The sequence below is a fragment of the Sesamum indicum genome, linkage group LG11 (genome assembly GCF_026168435.1).
Source record: "Sesamum indicum cultivar Baizhima isolate 11 linkage group LG11, ASM2616843v1, whole genome shotgun sequence".
Classification (NCBI taxonomy): domain Eukaryota; kingdom Viridiplantae; phylum Streptophyta; class Magnoliopsida; order Lamiales; family Pedaliaceae; genus Sesamum; species Sesamum indicum.
The window spans coordinates 1,268,676-1,293,789 of NC_142667.1; the positions used below are offsets into that span (position 1 = coordinate 1,268,676).

Below are 25,114 nucleotides of genomic sequence, written 5' to 3' on the forward strand. Positions count from 1 at the left end.
CCTCTCTTTATCTCACGATGGTTCCTAACCAGAAATTCAGGGCTACTGTAGGTAGAGATTCCAAGCTTGATGAGTTCAAGACTTATATGCTTTTTGATGATCATCTATATGTCCTTCTTATCCTCCATGTTCATTTGGATAGGTTTGTATCGGGCGTACTCCTTGTATAAGCTATCGCTATCGATGAGTCCCTGTTGCATGAAAGACAAAAGAACCTTACTAAATTTCCTCTTATCCTGTATTTTTGGATGAGTTAATCTGGCATCGAAATCACCACGTTTGCTGAGAAAATGTATAGGCATTATCCTATTAAATGCCTTTTTTCTTTGCAACACCTGCATCTCACTACTACAGTTAGTAGTGAAAATTAATAGATTCGTTCGATTGTCCTGGATATATCTAGCAAATGTTTGAATGAAATTGTTATCTAGCAAAATATCGACATTTGTATCATGAAATTAAATGGGAGGTATTTTTACCCTAAACCCAGATGATCCAAATCATGATCTCGTATTCCCTTATTGAGTATTAGGATTTTTTGTGAAAAATTATTTCCTGCAATAACGGGTATGGTCTCCTTTGCTTCTTTAGGGAAAACTCTAGGTTTTGCAGTGCAAATCCCTTATCCTGAATCAATATTAGTTGTAAAATACTCTGTCTTATATTGATCATACAACATACCAACAGATAGGTATATAGAGAAAGAGATTGTCACTCAATCCTTATGGTAACACCATCAAGATTAAAATCATGTTGTTACCTTTTCTTCCCCATGGTTTATGATTTTCGAGAAAACTTAACCCCAAAGTCATACTCTCATTTTCTCATCCTACAACACCTGCAACAAGAACTTCATGGCCTGCTATTTCTAACATACCTTCATATCTACCCACACCAGGTTACTGCAAATGATATATGTCATCACAAGGGGAAAAGCTTTCTTTCATAGTGATGTCAAATATAACTTGTATTTCTTTCCATCCTTCGCGGCATCTAAGTTTTACGTTATCCACCCTAATCACTTGAGGAGCTAAAACTTTTAATAATTCTCTCTTTTCCTTTGTAGCCTATGATCTTATCTTTCAAAAAGTTTATTCTACTACTAAACTTAATCGTTGAGCTATGTGTTCGATCTAAAACTGGGTGATCTTTTATAACAATGTCGACACCACCTTTCTAGGTATCCTAATCGGATCTGGTGTCATAACCTTAATAATTTTTTTAAAAATTCTAGGAATTTCAATATACTCTTTTTTAAGAAACAAATCTGAATTATGTGTATCAGAAATGGCATAAGCTAATCTATAAGTTGTAGAGTATAGTCTATTACCTTCTCTCAGTAGATCTTTCCTTTTAAAATCTTAATGAAGGATTAAGACTCTATTGAAATCTTGGTCTGCTAGCTTGTATGCAAACCTAGAATGAATGTCGAACATCAATTTTTCTACATACATATTACCTATCATTGTTCCAAGACAGTCATCTCTTATGTTATTGATTCTTCTGTCGATTATAGATAAACATATTTCTGAATCAATTTCTTCCTTAAGAGTTGTTTTTATTACTACTTTAATAGTTCCTATGTGGATCCATTTCATAGTAACAGCTACTTCTTCTCTAAGCTTACTTAATTCTTCAAAAAAAATTTCTTTAGGAATTAGTTGCATTTCAATCACATTACCAATAAGTTCCATAGATATAACAAACTCACATGAACTTACTTTGTTGATTATGTGATGCTTCCTTTGGTTCATACCTATGGTTCAGAACTTTCCCAATTCCTCAAATCCTAAATTCATTATATAGGCTGAGGTTGGAATTTTGTCGCATGATTTTTTTTTAATGGGATAAAAAAGAGCTATGCTCTCATATAAAGTTATATATCTAAACCAAAAAAAAAAAAAAACATAATAATGAGAGTCTCTTTCGGCTTGACTGAGTCAATATGCTGCGTGTACCAATAATTATTAAGTCAAGTATATGATTTAGAATTAATTTCACATTAAAAATCTTTTGTAATATGAAATTAATTATGAAAGCAATTTAAAAAACAAACCTGATAGTGAGAGGTCTTTTATGACTTGACATAGGGCATTTATAATTTTTTCAACGATGGGAAGTTGATCACTTACTTTTTTGCATCTAGTTATTAAAATATTTTTTTTTCTTGAAAAATACTTGATTACTTTTATTATTTCATTTTAACTTAAACTGATAGCAAATTCAATCAAGAAATAGCTTTAAATTCTAGTCACTTTTTAATTCTTTTATGAACTAAGTGGATAGTATTTTTATAATTTTTTCATCTATTCCGTCCGATTTTTTTTACACACTTTGAATTTTAAAAAAAATAAAAAATACAACAAGGCAAAGTGAACAAGTTCATACAGATATTTATAAATTTTCAAATAACGATGTAATATTCGTAACTGTACCAAATGTTAGGAGAGTTGATTGTAATTTACCCTTGATATTAAATGTATTATTTGTTGTAATTGCAATTAGCCATCATTTTACAAGGAAGGAATAAATATCTTACAAATGTCTATATCCAATTTCGTATATGCAGTCTTTTTGCAAGAAAAGAAACATTAGAGCCACAAATAATGATTTAGAGCATTAATAGAAACCACCCTTTTTTCAAAATAATGATTTATGGCATTTTGGTTGATTACTGCTAATCACTTACCTTGATTTTAACATAAAAATTCAGTAATCTAGGAAAATATACTCAGGAACAATCTCGTTTTTTATTCATTGCATGAATATCATACATAGCATTTACGGCTATTTTCCTTACTCTGTTGTATAGTTTCAGCAATGGCGTCTTCTATTTGTTCTTCCTCTGTGTCCTTTTCTCCTGTTTTTGGCGTTATATATCTTTTGAAAAGCTTGCTCAGTCTGATCATTGAACTTGTGTCTGAAGCTTTGACTAAAGAAAAGCAGCCAGAGAATGCTTCCTAAGCCAACAACATACCCAAGTGCAACAGATACATAATCCCAATTGATGGCCTCGTCCTCTTGATGTGGATCAGGTGGTGACACGTTGTCTTCTTCCCCTACATGCCTGCAACTTATGTTGAGAGGGAAACCACATAGCCCTATGTTTCCTTGGAAGGAATCTGTTGAAAATGTTTGAAACTGAGGGCCACTTGGGATTGGCCCGATCAACTGATTGTGGGATAGATTCAAGACTGCAAGGAATGTGAGGCGTGTAAGCTCTCTTGGTATTTCCCCTGTTAGCTGGTTGGTTGAGAGGTCGACTGACTCAATATACGTCAACTTACTGAGTGATTTTGGAATTGTTCCTACGAAAGTATTGTGGGATAAGTTGAGAATGTGAAGAGATCTAAGATCACCGATTCCATCTGGTATCTCCCCTTCGAAATTATTGCAAGAGAAATCAATGGCTGTAAAGATTGTGAAAATCTTCACCAACTCCAGTTCCACTCCTTTGACGATTACTTTCACTGTGCCTTGGTAGTATCCCTCAACATATGCCAATTGTCTGTTATAGTGAATGTAGTCACTTCCCAGGCGTCCATCCTTTTCTAGCATCATTCCCGAAAAGATCTTTGTGTACAGATAACCAGTGAAATTGTTAGAAGCTATATCAATGATTTGGAGATTTGTCCACCTTCTGCTACATCTCACTTGTCCATGGAATTTGTTGGAGCGCAAGACGAGGACACGCAAGCTAGATGGCAGCATGCATGGGAAACCATCATCGATGTTGTTGTTTCCGACATCCAAGATCTGTAATAATTTGCAATTGGCCAGGGACACTGGGAGCCTCCCTTCTAAATAGTTCTGACTCATATCCAAAATTTCTAGATTACAATTGACAGAAAATGTATTCGGTATATGGCCACTGATGTTGTTCCCCCCAAGTTTCAACACCGCAAGTTGCTCAACTTTTTCCACCAAACAAGGCGGTATGCTCCCGCTCAATTTATTGGAGGACAAGTCAAGAACTTCAAGTTCAGTAGCATTGCAAAATGATGTCGGAATAGCTTCACTTAGGCTATTGTTTGCAAGAGACAAGTAACGGAGATTGGTAATGGAGTCTCCAATGTTAAGTGGAATGGACTTTTCAAATTTGTTATTGGAGTAATCTATATAGTTAGCATGTTGGGGTATAGGGGGCAACTCACCCTGGAGTAGGTTTGAGTGTAAGACCAGATGTATAAGTGAACTAGGAAAGTGGTATGGCTTCTGAAGACTAACCAACATATTCGAAGAAAGATCCAAAAATACAAGTGTCCCATTTCCAATTTCCCAGATCCAATTTGGTACTTCCCCAATTATACGATTGTTTGAGAGGTCCAACAACCCCAGACTATGTTGGTTTGTAAGATCAGGAAAATTATGTAGGTTGCAAGAAGCTAGGGATAACGAGAATAGCTGGGGAAACCTCGACAAATTTGTATTAGTGATGCTTGTGTCAATAGATAAATTGTTGTACGAAAGGTCTAGCTCCACAAGATTATGTAGCCTTTGCAACTTTCCTAATTGAACTGTGCCATTGAAGAAGTTGTAAGAAAGTTTAAGAGTTTCAAGCCTTTCTAGTGTGAAAAATGACTTGGGAATTTGCCCTTCCAGTTTATTACGGCTTAAATCTAGCGCAACTATGTGAGGAAAATGTAAAGTTGAAAATTCATAGACTCGACCACTTAACTGGTTGTTGGAAAGTCTAAGTATTTGTAGTGAAGGAAGACCAAAGAGAGACTTGGGGATGCTCCCACTAAGTGAATTATCACTAAGGTCTACTAGTTGAAGGTTCTTGGACATGTAAAATGATGGGATTGAACCGGTGAAGAAGTTCCAGGATAAGTCCACATAAATTAGCCCAGTTAGGGTAGAAATCGTGGATGGAATAGGTCCAGTGAAGCTGCAGTTGCGCATATCTATCACGGATAACATGCTAAGATTACCAATAGAATTTGGTAATGGGCCTGAGAAGTTAGTAAATAGAAGAAACATAGTCCTAAGAGATGCATTTCGATGAAATTGTGGTATGGAGCCAGTGAGTAACTGATTGAAGGATAAATCAAGATTCTCTAGGGTAGGTAATTGGAAGATAATATTAGGGAATGAACCTCTTAAATCACATCCACTGAGAGACAAGGTAGTCAGATGTGAGAAGTTAGCGAAGAAATTAAGAACTGCTGACGACATCTGCACGCTATCGAGATAAAGCCCTCTTAGCCTGGTTAGATTCTGAAGAAGCATCTTCAAATTCGGATTCTCAATTTCTAGACCGTTATATGAGAGATCGAGAGTGACCAATCTCCTCATTAGTGAAACTTCAATTGGAACCTGTCCACCAAAACCAGCACCTGATAAACTCAAATGCGTCAAATGTTTAAGGTTGAGAATTCCACCTGGAATCTGACCTCTAAAGTAATTCTCAGCCAAGTTTAGCTTCTCTAGGTACCCAAGGGCAGAAAGACTTGAAGTATTATGAATCCCTCCCGAAATTCCCTCCCCATCGAGCTTCAAACTGATCACACGCCCGGCACCATCACATTCCACACCGTCCCAGTTGCAACAATCTTGAGTCTGATTCCAAAGCACCAGTTTTCGTGATCGAGTGCTATTGAATATAAGATCATTCCTCAGTTGAAGCAACAAACTTCTCTGATCCTGCAGGCATTGGCTGTAAGCATTTTGAAGAAAATAATTAGTTATGCAAAATATTGAAAGTATGCAGATGAAGCAGAAGAAACATTGAGAATACAAAGAAATTCCCATAGTGAAGGAGGCTGCACCAATATGAGTCAGTGGCAGGTGACTTTAAATTAACTTCCATTTTTCTTACACGCCGACGACTTTCAAAGTCTTTGTATGGCATTCTTTCATGCTAATCACATACCTTGACTGAACTTGGGACCAATAATTAAGTCAAGTCAATATTCTTCATCTACCCATTTTCTTAACCTTTTTACACTCCATTTTGATTTAGAGATTTCGGACCATTGAATATCAGTCATCACGCACAATTGAAAGGTACTTATTTATTAATATATAGGATTCAATAATTTATATTTTATGAGAAAATTATAATAGGCTATACGAAAGAATTAAAAAAATATAAGTATTTTAAAGTATTCATACTTTTACAATATAAAAATTAAGTAACAAATATTTTAAAAAATCTTTTAAAATATGAAATATACTAATTAAAATAAAATTTATGGATTTTTTTGTGAAAAAAATAATTATTAGTCACAAACAATAAGTAAACTAAATAGTAAAAGATAGTATCTTTTTAATACGTAGCACCAAAACAATCATCAATTAAGTTTATTTTTAACGTGATTGTTCTCCAAACATTATCCAATTTAACTTTTATCTGCATTTTGTTTCTTTTTACAGATCCTATCCTCTTGAAGTTTGTTTTTGTTTAACAAATAAATCTCTCTGTTAGTTAAAATTCATCAAATTTTTTTATATTAATTTGGATTAATGAAGGATTAGACGGGAACAAACCTTAATGATGCTGTGTATTGAATGAATAGATTTAAACGAAGAAATTTAAATAATTCCATACTAAATGATTTAAAATTAATTAATATTTTATAAAATAGGTTCCAAATAAAAAAAATTAAAATCTTTTATAATATGAAATTAATTATGTCAGGAATTTAAAAAACAAACCTGATAATGAGAGTCTTTTATGGCTTGACTTAGGTTGGGACCAATTAAGTCAAGTCAATATGTTTCATGTGCCCATTTTCTTACCCTTCTAACACTCCATCTTGATTAAGATTTTAGAGATTTTGGACTATCGAATATTAGTCTTCATAACACAATTGACAAGTAACAATAAATTAATTTGAGTACTTATTTTTCTTTTTCTTCTTTCACTTCTTTTTTTTTTTTAAGTTTAATTGGGTAAATTGCAACGTGCTCATCTAAAATTTGTTATAATTATAAATAAAATAATTATTTAAAAAATTACAAATACCTTCCTAAAATTAATGACAACCCAATAATACTCCCTACAATGGCTAACAAATATCTGGAGTTTTAGAATGGTGTTGCGATATATATAGAATGAGCGAAGTCTCAACATCCATATATGGCTGGTGAGAAAATTAAGTGTCATTGTCGGAAGTGCAAAAATTAAGTTTTCAAAACCACGGGCGAGGTGAATTTTGATCTGTTTATGAAAGGTTTATGCCAGAATATTATAATTGGACTTCTCATGGCGTGGAGAGAGTGCTGGAGTATTTTGAGGCCCACGACGGCTCCGTTGCGGGAGGAGCAAACTCCCGTTTCTCATATTATGCAGGGGACGAGTACGCCTTGGGGTGATGCGGCACATATGAATTGGGCGCAAAGGATAGTTTTTTATGCCGTCGGGCCGGTTTAACTATAACCAGGATGGTGTGCCTTATGATGATACGAGGTCGTGTCTACTGATGCAGGGCCTAGTTTATATTATGGTGGAAGCCCCTACGATTATGTATTTGGGCTAGCAGATCGGTTTCACGATGTAGTGCATGCTACCGAGTAGCCGTTGTGGAACAGCTGCACCCAATCTCAATTGGGGACAGTAGCTGAGTTGGTGAATATCAAAGTCGAGGGCAATATTTCTTAGCATATATATGATCAAATGTCACAGTGGGCTGATCATATACTGTTGCACGACCACACCCTACGGCAAGATTACTATAGTACGAAGAAATTGATAAGAGACTTGGGCTTACCTGTTGAGAAGATTGATGCATGTAAGAATTGTTGCATGTTGTACTAGAAGGACGACACTGATTTATACTACTACAAATTTAGTGAAGAAGCTAGATACAAGCCGACTAGGGAGCGAAATTATAACTTTTTGTAAAAGTTCAAAATAATAATGATGTGAGCTACTGTACACATATCTGCGTGTGTATTAAAAAAATATATTAAACAACTAAAAGTCGATAATTAAGATTGTTGAAAATGCATGTTATTAATTAAATACAAATTCAATGAGAACTGCGATAGACAACAAAAATAAAAATAAAAATCAAAGCTCTATGTCAAAATTAAAAGAAAAAACTCAACTTATGTGTGAGTCTTATATTATATAATAGAGACGGAGACTAAAACTTATAAATTTGAAACTGCGTGGTAAGATTACATCACAAAGAAAAGTTATAACAACAAATTATCTAAAAATAAAACTTTTATGAATGAACACACCAAAAATAAAAAGAAAGTGACATAGGTATTATTAAAAGACAAAATAAATGAAAACTAGAAATGTAAACAAAATTAAGTAAGGTTTTATTTTATTTTATTTTTTGAAAAATTGAGTGAGTTTCGGGTTAGTGGTTCAACCGTTGGGTCAACTGTAATTGAACCAGTGATGTCATATTTATATCATAAATAATTATTAATATTTAAAAATTAATAATAAATAATATTAATATACTCAACAACCTATCTTTTAAAAAAAAAATATTGTTTTTCTTAGACATTAATAGTCCAATAGTATATAGAATATAATAAAATTAAATTAATAAACAAACTTACAAAGCTCAAATATAAGAAATATTAGAGATAAGTTAACAGAAATAGCTAAACTCAACTCAGAAGAGAAATCGAGATTTTATATTTAAAAATAACATAAAATAAATAAACTTAATAAGACACTTAAAAGAAATAATACAGATTTTAGAAGAGAAATTAAAGATGTATCATGCATTTACATTTGATTGTTGACCCGACTGATTCAGTCAACCCAGTACCGAATCGTACTATTTATGGTACATTTGATCGTACTAACCAAAAGATGGTCAAGATGATAGAAGGAAAACACAAAAAGAAAAATAAAAAAAAACTTCAAAATGATGGCGGCATTCAACACAAACTTTAATCTCTATTAATAAGGTTCTAAAATTTGAAACCCCTATTTAATATTCTAAAAATTGGGAGATAAATTAAAAAATATTTAATTGAGGCTATCAATTTTGATGTAAAATAATAGAAATCTAATTAAAATCATAATTTTAAGGCATTCTATTTTTTTTTAATCACGGAATAACTAATAAGAACTAATCAAAAACTAACTATTGATGGCCTAAATTAACTACAATTATGTATTAATAAAATGCACTTATTTACTTATTGTATTCATCATTAAAAAAATATAATTTTCCAAATTTGAAGCAACCAACAGATAGATATATATATATTTATCAATAATTAAAAAGAAATTAAGTGAACAATTTATTCTAATTTATTCTTTTAATTTAAATAATTAAGTGAACAATATTATTTATATTAGTTATGTATAGTTTGTCTCTAATTTGAATTTAAGCAATTTATGTATAATTTTTCTTTTGATTAATGTAGAAATTAAAAGGCTTCTTAATGAAAGCAACACAGTTGTGGAAGGAAAGGAGAATATTCAGAAAGTGATCTTGGAGTACTTAAGCAATTGGGATGACAAACACGTGTAGAGAGATCCCTTGCTGTGAGATTTAACAATATGTAGTTATGGTGAGAATTGGGGGAGAATGAACAGAGAAATCAAATTGAAAACAGAAATTAATTTCCCTGACAGTCCAATTTCATTATCTCTTCCGGCGAATCTTGTCGTCGATTACTCTAGTTTCGTCGAACAGATTAAGGGCATAACATTTGGTGCCATAGGTATTATTAAAAGGCAAAATAAATGAAAACTATAAATATAAACAAAATTAAGTGAGGTTTTATTTTATTTTTTGAAAAATTAAGTGGGTTACGAGTCACTGGTTCAACCATTGGATCAACTGTAGTCGAACTAGTGACGTCATATTTATATCATAAATAATTATTAATATTTAAAAAATAATAAATAATAAATAATATTAATATACTCAACAACCAATCTTTAAAAAAAATTGGTTGTTTTTCTTTGACATTAATAGTCCGATAGTATTTAGAATATAATAAAATTAAATTAAAAACAAACTTAAAAAGCTCAAATATAAGAAAGATTATTATGTATTTTCTAACATACCTTCATATCTACCCACACCAGGTTGCAGCAAATGATATAAGTCATCACAAGGGAAAAAGCTTTTTTTCATAGTGATGTCAAATATAACTTGTATTTCTTTCCATCCTTCGCGGCATCTAAGTTTTACGTTATCCACCCTAATCTCTTGAGGAACTAAAACTTTTAATAACTCTCTCTCCTTTCCTTTGTAGCATATGATCTTATCTTTCAAAAAGTTTATTCTACTACTAAACTTAGTCGTAGAGCTATGTGTTCGATCTAAAACTAAGTGATTTTTTAGAACAATGTCGACACCACCTTTCTAGGTATCCTAACCGGATCTGGTGTCATAACCTTAACAAATTTCTTGAAAATTTTAGGAATCTGAATATACTCTTTTTTAAGAAAAAAATCTGAATTATGTGTATCAGAAATGGCGTAAGCTATTGTATGAGTTGTAGAATATAGTCTATTACCTTCTTTCAGTAGATCTTTCCTTTTAAAATCTTAATGAAGGATTAAGACTCTATTGAAATCTTGGTCTGCTAGCTTGTATGCAATCCTAGAATGAATGTCGAACATTAATTTTTCTACATACATATTACCTATCATTGTTCCAAGACAGTCATCTCTTACATTATTGATTCTTATGTCGATTATAGATAAATGTATTTTTGAATCAATTTCTTCCTTAAGAGTTGTTTTTATTACTACTTTAATAGTTCCTATGTGGATCCATTTCATAGTAACAGCTACTTCTTCTCTAAGCTTACTTAATTCTTCAAGAATTTTTTCTTTAGAAATTTGTTGCATTTCAATCACATTACCAGTAAGTTTCATAGATATAACAAACTCACCTGAACTTACTTTGTAGATTATGTGATGCTTCATTTGGTTCATACCTATGTGGTTCAGAACTTTCCCAATTCCTCCAATCCTAAATCCATTATATAGGCTGAGGTTGGAGTCTTGTCGCATGATTCTTTCCATAGTTTTGTTTGAAACTGTCACATGGCCTCGGCCGTTAACTTGGGATCAAAAAGACGTGTTTTATTTTATGGTTCCAAAAGCGACACTCACAATAATTATGGTACCAAAAATAAAAATGATCTTTGTAGTGTGAAACCCTCAGTGATATCTCTTTCACAACGAGAAGTACTAGCCAACTATTACAGAAAATATATATGGAGTACAGAACTCCTTAATACATACCAAGATATATAAATGACAAATATAATACTGAAATTAAAACACTTATGAAGTTGAAGACGGCTCAGAATGCTGTCAGATTCACCACTTCTTCTAAGGTTTCCGTTAGTCACCGAGACTACACAAATGACCGGCCACAAGAACCACGGTTACTCCACAACAGGTTCACGCCCAGAAGATCACAAAGATCTATGGCTTTTTGGTCACACAGATTCCACAAAGAGAGTTCACAGAGAACGATATTTACTAGAGAAGAAGAAGGTAGGTTTCAGTATTTTTTCGGTACTTAGCAAACGAGAAGAAATCTCTGTTTATAGCCGTGGAAGAGAACCATCGAAGGTAAGTCTAAGGTGGCTTTCCATTTAGCCATTGATTGGCTAAGGAAAGCCACCACTGGTTTAGGCGATGAAGAAGCAAGGGAGAATCCATTGCTGAAGATAGAAACCGAGAGAGAGAAAAGGAGAGGCTGGTGTCGGCGCAAGAGAGAAGGGGAAATGAGGAAATAAGAGTTTAGGGCAGCAATATAACCGAGGCTGAGTTGGGTCGGGTTTACCTGGTTAATGGGCTGATCTCATGTGTGGGCATCCAGGTGGTTCTTTGGCTTTTATCCGAATGGGCCTACCAAGATTGGTCATTGGGCCATATTTCTTAACATACTCCACCTTGGACCAATGAACCAAAGGAAAGGAACTTGGTCCGGAGTATAGTGAATCTGACAATCATCATCATAGCCTTGACGCCCTCCCAGCTGGTACCTGCAAAAACAACTTAGTCCAACAGAGAAATTAGTCAGGGATTAATTTCAAGATTTTTAAACAGGTGGTAAACTTTTCTACTGGGAGGCTTTTGGTCCCCATATCAGCGGGGTTTTCCTCGGTCTTGATTTTCTCCAATTTTATGACATCCTTAGCAACAATGTCACGAATGAAATGAAATCTAACATCTATATGTTTTGTGCGATCATGAAAAACAGGATTTTTGAAAAGTTGAATCGAGGACTGACTGTCCGAAAAGACAACCAATCTTTCTTTTGAAAACCTAATTTCTTTTATAAGACCATCAAGCCAGATGGCTTCTTTGAAAGCTTCCGTTGTAGCAATGTATTCTGCTTCGGTGGTAGATAAGGCAACTATGTGTTGTAGTTGGGATTTCCAACTAATGCATGCACCGCATAAAGTAAACACATAAGAAGTGGTGGACTTACGGCTATCACGATCATTTGCATAATTTGAGTCAACAAATCCAACAAGTTGAATATAATCAGAATTTCTAGAAAAAGTAATGCCAATATCAATAGTGCCACGTAAATATCTAAGCAAATACTTCAGAGCTTCCCAATGAGGTGTACCGGGGTTTGACATGTATCTACTAAGACAGCTAATTGCATATGCAATATCAGGTCGTGTGCATACCATTAGATACATGATGGAGCCAATGACATTTGAATAGGGAATTTTATCCATCTTGGCTTTTTCAGAATCTGTTTTGGGAGATTGGTCTTTTGAAAGTTGAAAATGTGCAGCTAGGGGTATGGAAACAGGTTTTGCATTTTCCATGGAAAACTTTTTCAAAACAGATGAGATGTAGGACTTTTGGTTTAAGAGAATAGAAGATTTTTCTCTATCTCTAGAGATGTTCATGCCAAGAATTTGCCTTGTATTTCCGAGGTCTTTCATTTCAAAAACATTACAAAGCTGTTTCTGTAAATCACTAATGAGTTGAGAATTTGGGCTAGCAATAAGCATGTCGTCAACATAAAGAACAAGAAAGATGGGTGAATCATGCACATGCTTAAAATAAAGACAGTGATCATAATGACTTCTATTGAAATTCAAGGAATGCATGAATGAGTCAAATTTCTTATTCCACTGTCTAGGTGATTGTTTTAAGCCATATAAAGATTTTTTCAATAAGCACACAAAATCAGGCTTGGATTCATCAACAAAACCAGCAGGTTGGCACATATAAATATTCTCATCCAAATCACCATGTAGGAAAGCAGTTTTAACATCCATTTGCTTAAGTTCCCAATTGTAGTGTGCAGTGAGAGCAAGGATAATACGAACAGTTGTGTACTTCACGACAGGAGAAAAAATTTCGTTGTATTGCGTGAAACCCTTGGCTACCAACCTAGCCTTGAATTTAATAGGATTTTCTTGCTTTATTTTATAAATCCACTTGCAATCTACTATAGAGGCATTTTTTGGTTTTGGAACTAAGACCCATGTTTTATTTTCTTTTAATGACTTCATTTCTTCGTTCATAGCACTAAGCCACTGTTTGGATTTCATAGCCTCTTCTATGCTAGTAGGTTCAGTCATCTCAATATTTAGGGCAGTCTCAAAGTCTCTAAGTTTTATTGGAACCCTAATTTGTCTTCTATTTCTGTCCCTAGCAAGTTGGTAGTTTTCTAATGGGTTTTGTTCAGAATTTTCAGTCTCATTTTCAATTTCAGATTCAGTTTCTAATGTGTTTTCTAATTCTCCCTCCTGTTGGTTATCCCCTAGATTGTTCTCCACCTTATTAAAGGTTTTCTCTTTTTCTAAGGTTTGGGTTTTTTCCAAGCAAGGCATTTCGTTTTCATTGAATGTTACGTCTCTACTTATTAGAACCTTAAATCCGGGTTTACTACGTACCCAAAGGCGATACCCCTTAACCCCCATAGGATAACCAATAAAAACACATTTTATGGCCCTAGGTTCTAATTTATCAACAGATTGATGAACGAATGCAGCACATCCAAAAACACGTAATGCAGATAAATCAGGAATTCTACCATTCCAAGCATGTTCAGGGGTTTTTCCAAGAAGTGGCACAGAAGGAGACATATTAATCAAATGTGCAGCAGTAAGAACAGCCTCACCCCAAAATGTTTTTGGTAAACCAGAACTTACAAGTAAACATCTAGCTTTATCAAGCAATGTTCGATTCATTCTTTCAGCAACTCCATTTTGTTGAGGGGTATAAGGGTTTGTTTTATGCCTTTTTATGCCATGTTTTTCACACATTTCAGAAAAGCTTTGATTACAAAATTCCAAACCATTATCAGTACGAAGAGATTTTAACTTTTTTCCAGTTTGGTTTTCAACTAAAATTTTCCATTTTTCAAACTTTTCAAACACTTCAGATTTGTGCTTCATTAAGAAGACGAAAACTTTTCTAGAAAAATTATCAATAATAGATAAGAAATATCGATTACCACCATGAGTAGGTACATTCGAAGGTCCCCATACATCAACATGCACGTAATCAAGAATGCAAGTAGACATGGAGGGATTTGGGGAAGGTGAAGCAGGGAAATGTACTTTATGATGTTTACCAAGCACACAATCATCACAGAAATCCAATTTTTTAATGTTCTCATTCAAAATGCCATCTTTTCTCAAAAAATCAAGACCTTTTTGACTAATATGACCAAGTCTCTTATGCCATAGAGTAGTAGAGTCACATTCAGAGACAGAAGCAGCAAGATAGTCATAAGAAACAGTGCATATGTAAAGATTACGCTTACGTTCAGCTTTAAAAACAACCAATGAACCCTTCATGATTTTCATGAGGCCTTTGCCCCACCTACCCTCTAGTCCATCTTCTTCTAAAGCGGCACAAGAAATAAGATTATGACTCAAATCAGGAACATATCTCACGTTTTTCAAAGTCATTTTATAGCCATCTTTAAAACACATAGAAATGTCACCAAGACCTTCAATTTCACATCTTTTCTCATTAGCCATAGAAACAAAACCAGCATGCTCATAACGCAGATTAGTGAAGATATCTTTGAAAGGACTCATATGAAATGTGCAACCAGAATCAATCAACCATTCATGCATGTCAAAAGAATTCACAGAGTTTGCTTCGCACACAACAAAGACTTCGCCATTATTCTCATCAGACACATTATTAACCTTCTCTTTTTCCTCATATCTATCTCGATTATCCTTTCTAGGTTTTCTACAATCCTTAATGTAGTGACCTTTTATTCCACAGTTATAACAACGCCTTTCTCTAGTTTTGTCATCATTAAAGTTCTCTCTAGGTCTAGACTTATTCCGATATCCATTTCTACTCTTACTTCTACTTTTGCTTCTATTATATCTAGAGTTTTTAAACTTAGGTCTTCCCCTAACCGAATTCACTTCATGTTGGTTTTGACTAGGTTTATTAGCCCTAAGGTCCATTTCCTTACTCTTAAGTCCGTTCACAACAGTTTCAAGATTAACAGAATCTCTACCATACTTAATAGCAGATTTAACATCAGAGTACGATTCAGGAATAGCATTCAGCAAAATAATAGGGGAATATTCATCAATGTTTTTGTCACCGGTGAGCTTAATGTCTTGTATTAGTTTTGTAAAATCATCCAAGTTTTCATCAATGTTTTTAGACAAGTCAAGTTTATACTTAAAAATTTTTTCCAATAAAAACAATTTACTCGGCAACGAAGTCTCAGTATATAGCTCCTCAAGTTTGTTCCATAAATCTTTGGAAGAATTTTGTTTGCCCACTTTTCGTAAAACCGTGTCAGATAAATTCAAAATGATTGAGGAGTAAGCAAATTCATCATTTTCTTGAATTTTTTCTTCCGAAACGTTTTCTAAATAGTTTCCGTCAATGGCCTTGAAAACTCTTTGTTGTATCAAAATTCCCTTCATTTTTTGTTGCCAAATCGAAAAATCAGTTTTTCCATCGAAAGGTTGTAGGTTATATCCGGCCATTTTAAAAGGATTTTAAGTGAGTTTCAGAAAACTGTACCCTTTTTAGTGATTTAACAAAAACAGGAATTCTCAACAGATAAGGCAGACAACAGTTTATAGGATCAGGGAGTCACAAAGAAACAGAAATTTCAGCAGACGAATCAGGCCAAAATAACCAGTAATAAAGAACTAAGGCGTAGCAGTTCACAGAGAATATGGGATCACAAAGATCACAGTTATTATCAACAGGTGATAAAAGGCAGAAATCACTCCAGAATGTATACCAACAGTTTCTTATGAAGATCACACAGATCAGTGTTATGAGAAAATCACACAGATTAAGAGATATCACACGTATTTAAGAAATCGCAGCAGATTAACACAAAGTAACAGTCTGCAATATTGAACCAAAATAGTAGGAACCGAGGCTCACCAGCCTAAGTCCCGTCCAGATACCCGACGACCTCGAGGGTCCGGCCAAGAGGGATATTAGGGGGTGATAACCGCGGTAAAATAGAAACAGAACTAATTCAACCGTAATATAGAGCGAGATATCAAGAGATAGTTATCAGCAGAATATATCAACAGAAAAATAACGAGGAGGGGTTTCGGATGTTACCACCACCGGAAACTTTTCGGATCAGAGACGGCTCTGATACCACTGTAGGGTGAAACCCTCAGTGATATCTCTTTCACAACGAGAAGTACTAGCCAACTATTACAGAAAATATATATGGAGTACAAAACTCCTTAATACATACCAAGATATATAAATGACAAATATAATACTGAAATTAAAACACTTATGAAGTTGAAGACGGCTCAGAATGCTGTCAGATTCACCACTTCTTCTAAGGTTTCCGTTAGTCACCGAGACTACACAAATGACCGGCCACAAGAACCACGGTTACTCCACAACAGGTTCACGCCCAGAAGATCACAAAGATCTATGGCTTTTTGGTCACACAGATTCCACAAAGAGAGTTCACAGAGAACGATATTTACTAGAGAAGAAGAAGGTAGGTTTCAGTATTTTTTCGGTACTTAGCAAACGAGAAGAAATCTCTGTTTATAGCCGTGGAAGAGAACCATCGAAGGTAAGTCTAAGGTGGCTTTCCATTTAGCCATTGATTGGCTAAGGAAAGCCACCACTGGTTTAGGCGATGAAGAAGCAAGGGAGAATCCATTGCTGAAGATAGAAACCGAGAGAGAGAAAAGGAGAGGCTGGTGTCGGCGCAAGAGAGAAGGGGAAATGAGGAAATAAGAGTTTAGGGCAGCAATATAACCGAGGCTAAGTTGGGTCGGGTTTACCTGGTTAATGGGCTGATCTCATGTGTGGGCATCCAGGTGGTTCTTTGGCTTTTATCCGAATGGGCCTACCAAGATTGGTCATTGGGCCATATTTCTTAACAATCTTTTTTTTAATAGGATAAAAAAGAACTATGCTCTCATATAAAGTTATATATATAAACAAACAAAAAAAAAAAAAAACATAATAATGAGAGTCTCTTTCGGCTTGACTGAGTCAATATGAAATTAAGTCAAGTCAATATGCTGCGTGTACCAATAATTATTAAGTCAAGTATATGATTCAGTATTAATTTCACATTAAAAATCTTTTATAATATGAAATTAATTATGAAAGCAATTTAAAAAACAAACCTGATAGTGAGAGGTCTTTTATGACTTGACATAGGTTGGAACCAATTAAAAATCTCCAGCCAGGTCTTTTATGATTTTAGAGATTTTGGACTATTGAATTTTAGTAACAATAAATTAATTTGATTTCTTATTTTTCTTTTTCTTCTTTTTTTAAGGTTAATTGGGTAAAGTGCAACGTGCTCATCTAAAATTTGTTATAATTATGAATAAAATTGTTATTTGAAATATTACAAATACCCTTCTAAAATTAATGACCGCCCAACAAATACTCCCTACAATGGCTAAAAATATCGCCTCATAACAATCTATTTGTAGGGACTATTTGTTAGATGATCGTTAATTTTATAAGGCATTTGTAATTTTTTAAACGATGGGGAGTTGATCACTTACTTTTTTGCATCTAGTTATTAAAATATTTTTGTTTTTGAAAAATACTTGATTATAATACTTTTATTATTTCATTTTAACTTAAACTGATAGCAAATTCAATCAAGAAATAGCTTTAAATTCTAGTCACTTTTTAATTTTTTTATGAACTAAGTGGATAGCATTTTTATAATTTTTTCATCTATCCCGTTCGATTTTTTTTACACACTTTGAATTTTTAAAAAAAAAATAAAATACAACAAGGCAAAGTTAACAAGTTCATACAGATATTTATAAATTTTCAAACAACGATGTAATATTCGTAACTGTATCAAATGTTAGGAGAGTTGATTGTAATTTACCCTTGATATTAAATGTATTATTTGTATGAGATTCTAACGTTTGTAATTGCAATTAGCCATCATTTTACAAGGAAGGAATAAATATCTTACAAATGTCTACATCCAATTTCCTATATGCACTCTTTTTGCAAGAAAAGAAACATTAGAGCCACAAATAATGATTTAGAGCATCAATAGAAACCACCCTTTTTTCAAAATAATGATTTATGGCATTTTGGTTGATTACTGCTAATCACTTACCTTGATTTTAACATAAAAATTCAGTAATCTAAGAAAATATACTCAGGAAAAATCTCCTTTTTCATTCATTGCATGAATATCTTACATAGCATTTATGGCTATTTTCCTTACTCTGTTGTATAGTTTCAGCAATGGCGTCTTCTATTTGTTCTTCCTCTATGTCCTTTTCTCCTGTTTTTGGCGTTAAATATCTTTTGAAAAGCTTGCTCAGTCTGATCATTGAACTTGTGTCTGAAGCTTTGACTAAAGAAAAGCAGCCAGAGAATGCTTCCTAAGCCAACAACATACCCAAGTGCAACAGATACATAATCCCAATTGATGGCCTCGTCCTCTTGATGTGGATTAGGTGGTGGCACGTTGTCTTCTTCCCCTGCATGCCTGCAACTTATGTTGAGAGGGAAACCACATTGTCCTATGTTTCCTTGGAAGGAATCTGTTGAAAATGTTTGAAACTGAGGGCCACTTGGGATTGGCCCGATCAACTGATTGTGGGATAGATTCAAGACTGCAAGGAATGTGAGGCGTGTAAGCTCTTTTGGTATTTCCCCTGTTAGCTGGTTGGTTGAGAGGTCGACTGACTCAATATACGTCAACTTGCCCAGTGATTTTGGAATTGTTCCCATGAAAGTATTGTGGGATAAGTTGAGAATGTGAAGAGATCTAAGATCACCAATTGCATCTGGTATCTCCCCTTGGAAATTATTGCAAGAGAAATCAATGGCTGTAAAGATTGTCAAAATCTTCACCAACTCCAGTTCCACTCCTTTGACGATTACTTTCACTGTGCCCTGGTAGTATCCCCCAGCATATGCAAATCGTGTGTTGAAGTGAATGTAGTCACTTTCCAGGCGTGCATCCTTTTCTAGCATCAATCCCGAGAAGCTCTTTGTGTATAGATAACCAGTGAAATTGTTAGACGCTATATCAATGATTTGGAGATTTGTCCACCTTCTGCTACATCTCACTTGTCCATGGAATTTGTTGGAGCGCAAGACGAGGACACGCAAGCTAGATGGCAGCATGCATGGGAAACCATCATCGATGTTGTTGTTTCCGACATCCAAGATCTGTAATGATTTGCAATTGGCTAGGGACACTGGGAGCCTCCCTTCTAAATAGTTCTGACTCATATCCAAAATTTCTAGACTACAATTGACAGAAAATGTATCCGGTATATGACCATTGATGTTGTTCCCCCCAAGTTTCAACACCGCAAGTTGCTCAACTTTTTCCACCAAACAAGGCGGTATGCTCCCGCTCAATTTATTGGAGGACAAGTCTAGAACTTCAAGTTGAGTAGCATTGCAAAAGGATGTCGGAATAGCTTCACTTAGGCTATTGTTTGCAAGAGACAAGTAACCAAGATTGGTAATGGAGTCTCCAATGCTAAGTGGAATGGACTTTTCAAACTTGTTATTGGAGTAATCTATAATTTCAGCATATTGGGGTAGAGGAGGCAACTCCCCCTGAAGTAGGTTTGAGTGTAAGTCCAGATAGAAAAGTGAACTAGGAAAGTGGTATGGCTTCTGCAGAATAACCAAGAGATTAGAAGAAAGATCCAAAAATTCAAGTGTTCCAATTTTCCAGATCCAATTTGGTACTTCCCCAATTATCCGGTTGTTTGAGAGGTCCAACAACCCCAGACTATGTTGGTTTGTAAGATCAGGAAAATTATGTAGGTTGCAAGAAGCTAGGGATAACGAGAATAGCTGGGGAAACATTGACAAATTTGTATTAGTGATGCTTGTGTCAATAGATAAATTGTTGTAAGAAAGGTCTAGCTCCATAAGATTACGTAGCCTTTGCAACTTTTCTAGTTGAACTGTGCCATAGAAGAAGTTGTGAGAAAGTTGAAGAATTTTAAGCCTTTCTAGTGTGAAAAATGACTTGGGAATTTGCCCTTCCAGTTTATTAATGCTTAAATCTAGCTCAACTATGTGAGGAAAATGTAAAGTTGAAAATTCATAGACTCGACCACTTAACTGGTTGTTGGAAAGTCTAAGTATTTGTAGTGAAGGAAGACCAAAGAGAGACTTGGGGATGCTCCCACTAAGTGAATTATCACTAAGGTCTACTAGTTGAAGGTTCTTGGACATGTAAAATGATGGGATTGAACCGGTGAAGAAGTTCTCGGATAAGTCCACATAAGTTAGCCCAGTTAGGGTAGAAATCGTGGATGGAATAAGTCCAGTGAAGCTACAGTTGCGCATATCTATCTCGGATAACATGCTAAGATTACCAATAGAATTTGGTAATGGGCCTGAGAAGTTTGTCATTGGAAGCAACATAGTCCTAAGAGATGTATTTCGATGAAATTGTGGTATGGAGCCAGTGAGTAACTGATTGTAGGATAAATCAAGATTCTCTAGGGTAGGTAATTGGAAGATCATATCAGGGAATGAGCCTCTTAAATCACATCCACTGAGAGACAAGGTAGTCAGATGTGAGAAGTTAGCGAAGAAATTAAGAACTGCTGACGACATCTGCACGCCATCGAGATAAAGCTCTCTTAGCCCGGTTAGATTCTGAAGAAGCATCTTCAAATTCGGATTCTCAATTTCTAGAGCGTTATCTGAGAGATCGAGAGTGACCAATCTCCTCATTAGTGAAACATCAATTGGAACCTGTCCACCAAAACGAGCACCTGATAAATTCAAATACGTCAAATGTTTGAGGTTGAGAATCCCACCTGGAATAGTCTGACCTCCAAATTCATTCTCAGCCAAGTTTAGCTTCTCCAGGTACCAAAAGCCAGAAAGACTTGACATGTTATGAATCCCACCCGAAATTCTCTCCCAATCGAGCTGCAAACTGATCACATGCCCGGCACCATCACATTCCACACCGACCCAGTTGCAACAATCTTGAGTCTGAGTCCAGAGCACCAGTTTTTGTGATCGAGTGCTATTGAATATAAGATCATTCCTCAGTTGAAGCAACAAACTTCTCTGATCCTGCAGGCATTGGCTGTAAGCATTTTGAATAAAACAATTAGTTATGCAAAATATTGAAAGTATGCAGATGAAGCAGCAGAAACACTGAGAATACAAAGAAATTCCCATAGTGAAGGAAGATTGCACCAATATGAGTCAGTGGCAGGTGGCTTTAAATTAACTTCCATTTTTCTTACACGCCGATGACTTTCAAAGTCTTTGTATGGCATTACCGTTGATTACTGCTAATCACATACCTTGACTGAACTTGGGACCAATAATTAAGTCAAGTCAATATTCTTCATCTACCCATTTTCTTAACCTTTTTACACTCCATTTTGATTTAGAGATTTCGGACTATTGAATAATTGAGAGGTACTTATTTATTAATATATAATACATTGGGAGTTTAGATTATATTTAAAAAGACTCCAAAAAAAAATTTACTTCAATAAAAATTGTATCAATTCTCTTACATGTTTTGGACTGTTGAAAGTCAATTTCCATAATCATGTCACTATTTAATTTTGAACGTGTTTTAACACTTCATAAAATATTAATATACATACAACTCAATAATTTATATTTTATGAGCAGATGATTATAATAGACATTTCCAAAAAATTAAAATCACAATTAACTTTTAAATTATTCACACTTTTATTACATATAAATATAAATATAAATAGATATATTGAAATATCAGACTTAACTTTTGAGCATTTAGTTATTAAAATACTTTTTTATGATACTTTTAGTGTTTTTATTATTATCTATTTTTATTACTCAATATCTTTTAGAAACTCATTACTTGATAACTTAAATTGGTAGTCCAGCTTTTAGAAAATCTTACAATATAATAAAGTTTATTTTTGACACTTTTACTATTACTTTCTTAAATACTATTAGAGGTACTATTTTCAGCTTCTTCCTTAAAAAAACCACTTTGGAAATATTTAAAATGCCAATTTCTATTTCTGAAACGGCAATAAAAAAAAAAACCGCTTTGTTGTAAATAAATTCAACTTTACTTTTTACTACTTTACCCTTAGTATAATAATTTTAGTTCAAATTTATCGCTTTTAAGATTATATATTTAAAGTTGATACTGGAGTTTTCAAATAATTTGAATAATTAAATTTACACTGCACGTATTAAATATTTTAAAATTTTTATATTTTATTTGCTGTCTTATCTAATTATATTATTTCATTCACGTACTATTATTTGATTAAACGATAAGATGATTTTTTTTGGAATGATGCAAGTTTTATTAGTTATTGTGTGTGAATAAAAATATTATATTGTTTAGTGAGAGCATTATTAAATTAAACATATTTTGTTAAAATCTTTTAAAAAATAAATATGAAATATACTAATTAAAATAAAATTTATGATTTTTTTTGTGAAAAAAATAATTATTAGTCACAAACAATAAGTAAACTAAATAATAAAAGATAGTATCTTTTTAACATGATTGTTCTCCAAACACTATCCAATTTAACTTTCATCTGCATTTTGTTTCTTTTTACAAATCCTATCCTCTTGAAGTTTGTTTTCGTTTAACAAATAAATCCCTCTGTTAGTTAAAATTCATCAAATTTTTTATATTAATTTTGATTAATGAAAGGTTAGACTGGAACAGTCCTTAATGATGCTGTGTTTGAATGAATAGATTTAAACGAAGAAATTTTAAATAATTCCATACTAAATGATTTAAAATTAATTAATATTTTATAAAATAGGTTCCAAATAAAAAAAATTAAAATCTTTTATAATATGAAATTAATTATGTCAGGAATTTAAAAAACAAACCTGATAATGAGAGTCTTTTATGGCTTGACTTAGGTTGGGACCAATTAAGTCAAGTCAATATGTTTCATGTGCCCATTTTCTTACCCTTCTAACACTCCATCTTGATTAAGATTTTAGAGATTTTGGACTATCGAATATTAGTCTTCATAACACAATTGACAAGTAACAATAAATTAATTTGAGTACTTATTTTTCTTTTTCTTCTTTCACTTCCTTTTTTTTTTTTTCAAGTTTAATTGGGTAAATTGCAACGTCCTCATCTAAAATTTGTTATAATTATAAATAAAATAGTTATTTAAAAAATTACAAATATCCTCCTAAAATTAATGACAACACAACAATACTCCCTACAATGGCTAACAAATATCTGGAGTTTTAGGATGGTGTTGTGATATATATAGAATGAGCGAAGTCTCAACATCCATATATGGCTGGTGAGAAAATTAAGTGTCATTGTCAGAAGTACAAAAATGAAGTTTTCAAAACTACGGACGAGGTAAATTTCGATCTGTTTATGAACGATTTATGCCAGAATATTATAATTGGACTTCTCATGGCGTGGAGAGGGTGCAGGAATATTTTAAGGCCGTCACGACAGCCCCGTTGTGGGAGGAGCAAACTCTTGTTTCTCATGTTATGTTAAGGACGAGTACGCCTTGGGGTGATGCAGCACATATGAATTGGGCGCAAAGGATAGTTTTTTATGCCGTCGGGCCGGTTGTCTGGTTTTCTAACTATAGCCAGGATGGTGTGCTTGATGATGGCACGAGGTCATGTCTTACTGATGCAGGGCCTAGTTTATATTACGGTGAGGGGCCCTATGATTATGTATTTGGGCTGGCAAATCGGTTTCACGATATAGTGCATGCTACCGAGTAGCCGTTGTGGAACAGCTGCACCCAATCTCAATTGGGGACAGTAGCTAGTTGGTGAATATCAAAGTCAAGGGCAATATTTCTTAGCATACATATGATCAAATATCATAGTAGGCTGATCATATATTGCTGCACGACCATACCCTACCCCATGATTACTATAGTACGAAGAAATTGATAAGAGACTTGGGATTACCTGTTGAGAAGATTGATGCGTATAAGAATTGTTGCATGTTGTGCTAAAAGGACGACATTGATTTGGACTACTACAAATTTAGTGAAAAAGCTAGATACAAATCGATCATGGAGCGAAATTATAACGTTTCGTAAAAGTACAAAATAATAATGATGTGAGCTACTGTACACATATCTGCGTGTGTATTAAAAAAATATATTAAACAATTAAAAGTCGATAATTAAGATTGTTGAAAATGCATGTTATTAATTAAATACAAATTCAATAAGAACTGCTATAGACAACAAAAATAAAAATAAAAATCAAAGCTCTATGTCAAAATTAAAACAAAAAACTCAACTTATGTTTGAGTATTATATTATATAATAGAGATGGTGACTAAAACTTATAAATTAGAAACTGCGTGATAAGATTACATCACAAAGAAAATTTATAACAACAAATTATCTAAAAATAAAACTTTTATGAATGAACACACCAAAAATAAAAAGAGAGTGACATAGGTATTATTAAAAGACAAAATAAATGAAAACTAGAAATGTAAACAAAATTAAGTAAGGTTTTATTTTATTTTATTTTATTTTTTAAAAAATTGAGTGAGTTTTGGGTCACTGGTTCAACCATTGGGTCAACTGTAGTTGAACCAGTGACGTCATATTTATATCATAAATAATTATTAATATTTAAAAAAATAAAAAATATTAATATACTCAACAACCTATCTTTAAAAAAAAGTTGCTGGGTTTTTCTTTGACATTAATAGTCCAATAGTATATAGAATATAAT

General features: G+C 33.7%; 2 protein-coding genes across 3 annotated transcripts; both read right to left on the reverse strand.

Annotated features, from left to right (window-relative positions):
• Positions 1-2,728: 2,728 nt before the first annotated feature.
• Positions 2,729-5,766, reverse strand: LOC105173257 (receptor-like protein 7). 2 transcript variants are annotated; one of them, XM_088875287.1, is made up of 2 exons: positions 5,397-5,535; positions 2,729-5,319 (listed from the first exon to the last, which is right to left on the reverse strand). In XM_088875287.1, exon 2 carries the CDS (start codon positions 5,296-5,298, stop codon positions 2,815-2,817), a length of 2,484 nt encoding a protein of 827 aa, XP_088731413.1. In that variant the 5' UTR covers positions 5,299-5,319; positions 5,397-5,535; the 3' UTR covers positions 2,729-2,814. The 2 variants fall into 2 exon arrangements, with proteins under 2 accessions (XP_088731413.1, XP_011093248.2); XM_011094946.3 differs by having other exon boundaries at positions 2,729-5,766.
• A 12,691-nt stretch (positions 5,767-18,457) lies between these two features.
• Positions 18,458-21,599, reverse strand: LOC110012823 (receptor-like protein 7). Its single transcript, XM_088875260.1, has one exon. The coding sequence runs from the start codon at positions 21,569-21,571 to the stop codon at positions 18,635-18,637; it is 2,937 nt and encodes a 978-aa protein (XP_088731386.1). The 5' UTR covers positions 21,572-21,599; the 3' UTR covers positions 18,458-18,634.
• Between the last annotated feature and the right edge of the window lie 3,515 nt (positions 21,600-25,114).